The 2,733-nt window shown below is 34.1% G+C and overlaps 1 protein-coding gene across 1 annotated transcript; it reads left to right on the forward strand.

Moving 5' to 3' along the window:
• The first annotated feature begins 400 nt into the window (after nucleotides 1-400).
• Nucleotides 401-2,392, forward strand: LOC145067791 (uncharacterized). The gene is made up of 5 exons (XM_079014838.1): nucleotides 401-637; nucleotides 712-1,183; nucleotides 1,229-1,372; nucleotides 1,609-1,778; nucleotides 1,862-2,392. The coding sequence occupies exons 1-5, from the start codon at nucleotides 401-403 to the stop codon at nucleotides 2,390-2,392; spliced, it is 1,554 nt and encodes a 517-aa protein (XP_078870964.1).
• The last annotated feature ends 341 nt before the right edge of the window (nucleotides 2,393-2,733 follow it).

Genomic DNA, 2,733 nt, shown 5'->3' on the forward strand with positions numbered 1-2,733 from the left:
GAAGAATAGTTGTAGGCAAATATATTGCTTTGGCTCTCAAAAATGTATCCACATACACACATTTTTATACAAGTTTAGTCAACTACATGAAGAAATGGTTAAACGTTATTCATCAAAGAACAACCCAAAATTTTCTATTTTTTATGTTGACAAGTATGCACCAGAAAAATCCCTTATTGTGCCTTATTATGATGATAAGTTCATGGCTATGCTTGGCATGTATGGAAGTGAGAAACAAGTAACCATTTATGTGACAACAGAGAATAACCTCGGCTCTAATAATCATACTAACCATTTGTGTGCCAACAGAGATGAACCACACAATTAGTATGATGCAGACCTTTGTCCTAGTGCAGAAAGTTATCACAATCATCTCATTTCTGATAATGAAGATGATATAATGAATGATGATGATGTAGTTTACTCATCTAGTAAGAATAGGATAAGCATGAAAGTCGGATCAAAATTTGAAAATGTGGTTGATTTTAGGAGAGCTTTGAACCACTATGCAGTCATAAATGAATTGAACTACTACATTCAAAAAAGCGACCCGACGCGATTCACAGCAAGGTGTGAAAACCTAGAGTGCGAGTGGAGACTTCATGCATCTATTACACAAGATGCAGTTACCTTTGAAGTAAGTGTATACCTTAAGTTATATTTAACATGCTTCATATTAAAAATATATTTATGTTTATTTCAGTTTTTTAGGTTAAGAAAATGTTAGAAGTACATTCTTGCACTCACAGCAACAAGGGTGGCAATAAACGAGCCACTCAAGGATGGATTGCTAATGTAGTTACTGACAAGTTGAAATCTGATGGAGAGGTCTCTCCATATGAGCTTAGAAATTGGATTATGAAAACTTACAATGTTGATGTGCCATACCTAAAAGTTTTTAGAGGGAAAGAGCAAGCTTATACCGACATATATGGTAAGTGGGAAGACTCCTTCATGAAGATGGATGAATTTAAAGAAGAACTATTACGAAGGAGCGAAGGAAGTGTTGTTGAAATTGACTTTGACATAGTTGGTGGAAAGAAACTTTTCAAAAGGTGTTTCATTTGTTTAGCAGCTTGTTCTAGAGGGTTTGCTGCTGGTTGTCGTCCGTATATTGGTCTTGATGCTTGCCATTTAAAAGGAAGGTTCAATGGTGTATTAGCCGCAGCAACTGGTATTGACGGTAACAATTCTATCTTTCCAATAACATATTGTGTGCTTGAATCAGAAAACACACAATCATGGACATGGTTTCTTGATTCACTGAAAAAAGCAATTGGAACGCCAAATGGTCTTGTTATCTCATCAGACATGCAAAAAGGGTTAGAAGTAGCCATGATGAATGTTTATCCTAATGTTGAGCATAGGGAATGTATGAGGCACTTATATAGCAACTTCAAGAAACACTTTCGTGGGGACTTCTTTAACAAAAAACTATGGTCTGCTGCCAAAACCTACCGTTCTACCAAGCATAACAGATTATTGAAGGAAATTAGTGATAAAAATGAAGATTTCATTGCATATCTAAATACCAACCACAAAAAATATGGAGTAGAAGCAAGTTTGGTACTACTTCCAAGTGTGATTACATCACTAATAATATTTCAGTAACGATTAATTCTTGGATTGGTAAATTGCGCTATAAACCTGTGCTTGATCTCCTTGATGCAATTAGGGAAAAGATTATGAAACGGTTTGATAAGAAAAGAAATTTGGTGAATACATGGAATGGCACATTGGTTCCTATTGCTAAAAACCATCTTAATGACATCGCTAAGGTAAGCATGTTAAATAATTTAGTTAAATGATTATATTTATTTTAGTTTTTACTTCAATAATTCATATATAATTTTTCATGTAGAACTTGGGTGAGTATGAAGTTACTAGAAGTTCTGAGAATCAAGCTGAAGTGAAGTACAAGGGAACACGTTGGGAGGTCAACCTAGATGAAAGAAAATGTAGTTGTCGATTGTGGCAAGTTCAGGGCCGACCATGTGTACATGCAGCGGCTTTTATTGCGTATATAAGGGATGCTAACTGGGACAAATATGTTGATCCATATTTCACTATAGAGAACTTTAAAGCTACGTATGCTATTCAAATTGCTTCGATGCCCGGACAGGATCAATGGGCGCAAAAAAATGCAGAGAAAATTTATCCACCTATTACCAAACGCCCACCTGGACGACTAAGAAAAAATAGAATAAAATCATCGGATGAGTCTAAAAGAAGACACAAGTGTTCGCGATGTGGAGAGTATGGACACTGTGAAAAGACATGTAAAAATCTAGCATCTCAAAGTTCCGATCAAAATGAAACATCCACATCTAAAAGGTTACGTGGAAAGGATACAAAATCGCATGATGGTTCAGGAGTTTCGGGTTCTACATGAAAAAGTCTCATGAAATTAGGGTTTAGAAATTTTTTGTTAGCTTAAGTTGAAAATGTTCTTAGTTAGGGTTCAATTGATGGATTTTTTTTGTTAGTACGTGACATAAATAAATATTTTGTTTTAGTTTTTCTTTCATGGATTTGCATTTCTTTTCAAAATTATATATATGGTGCAAATTTAAAGTTTAGGGACCAAACTGTAAATAATTCCAAATATATGCTTTAAAGACCAAAATTGTATATATTACAATTAAAACATACAAGGATAAAAAAATATAGTTACTGTAATTAACTATTACAAAATTTTAAAAGTTCAATGCTATATATCATGAATTTCTCAAA

The sequence above is a fragment of the Lactuca serriola genome, chromosome 8, assembly GCF_051521515.1.
Source record: "Lactuca serriola cultivar US96UC23 chromosome 8, Lser_US96UC23_V15, whole genome shotgun sequence".
NCBI classification, from domain to species: Eukaryota; Viridiplantae; Streptophyta; class Magnoliopsida; order Asterales; family Asteraceae; genus Lactuca; species Lactuca serriola.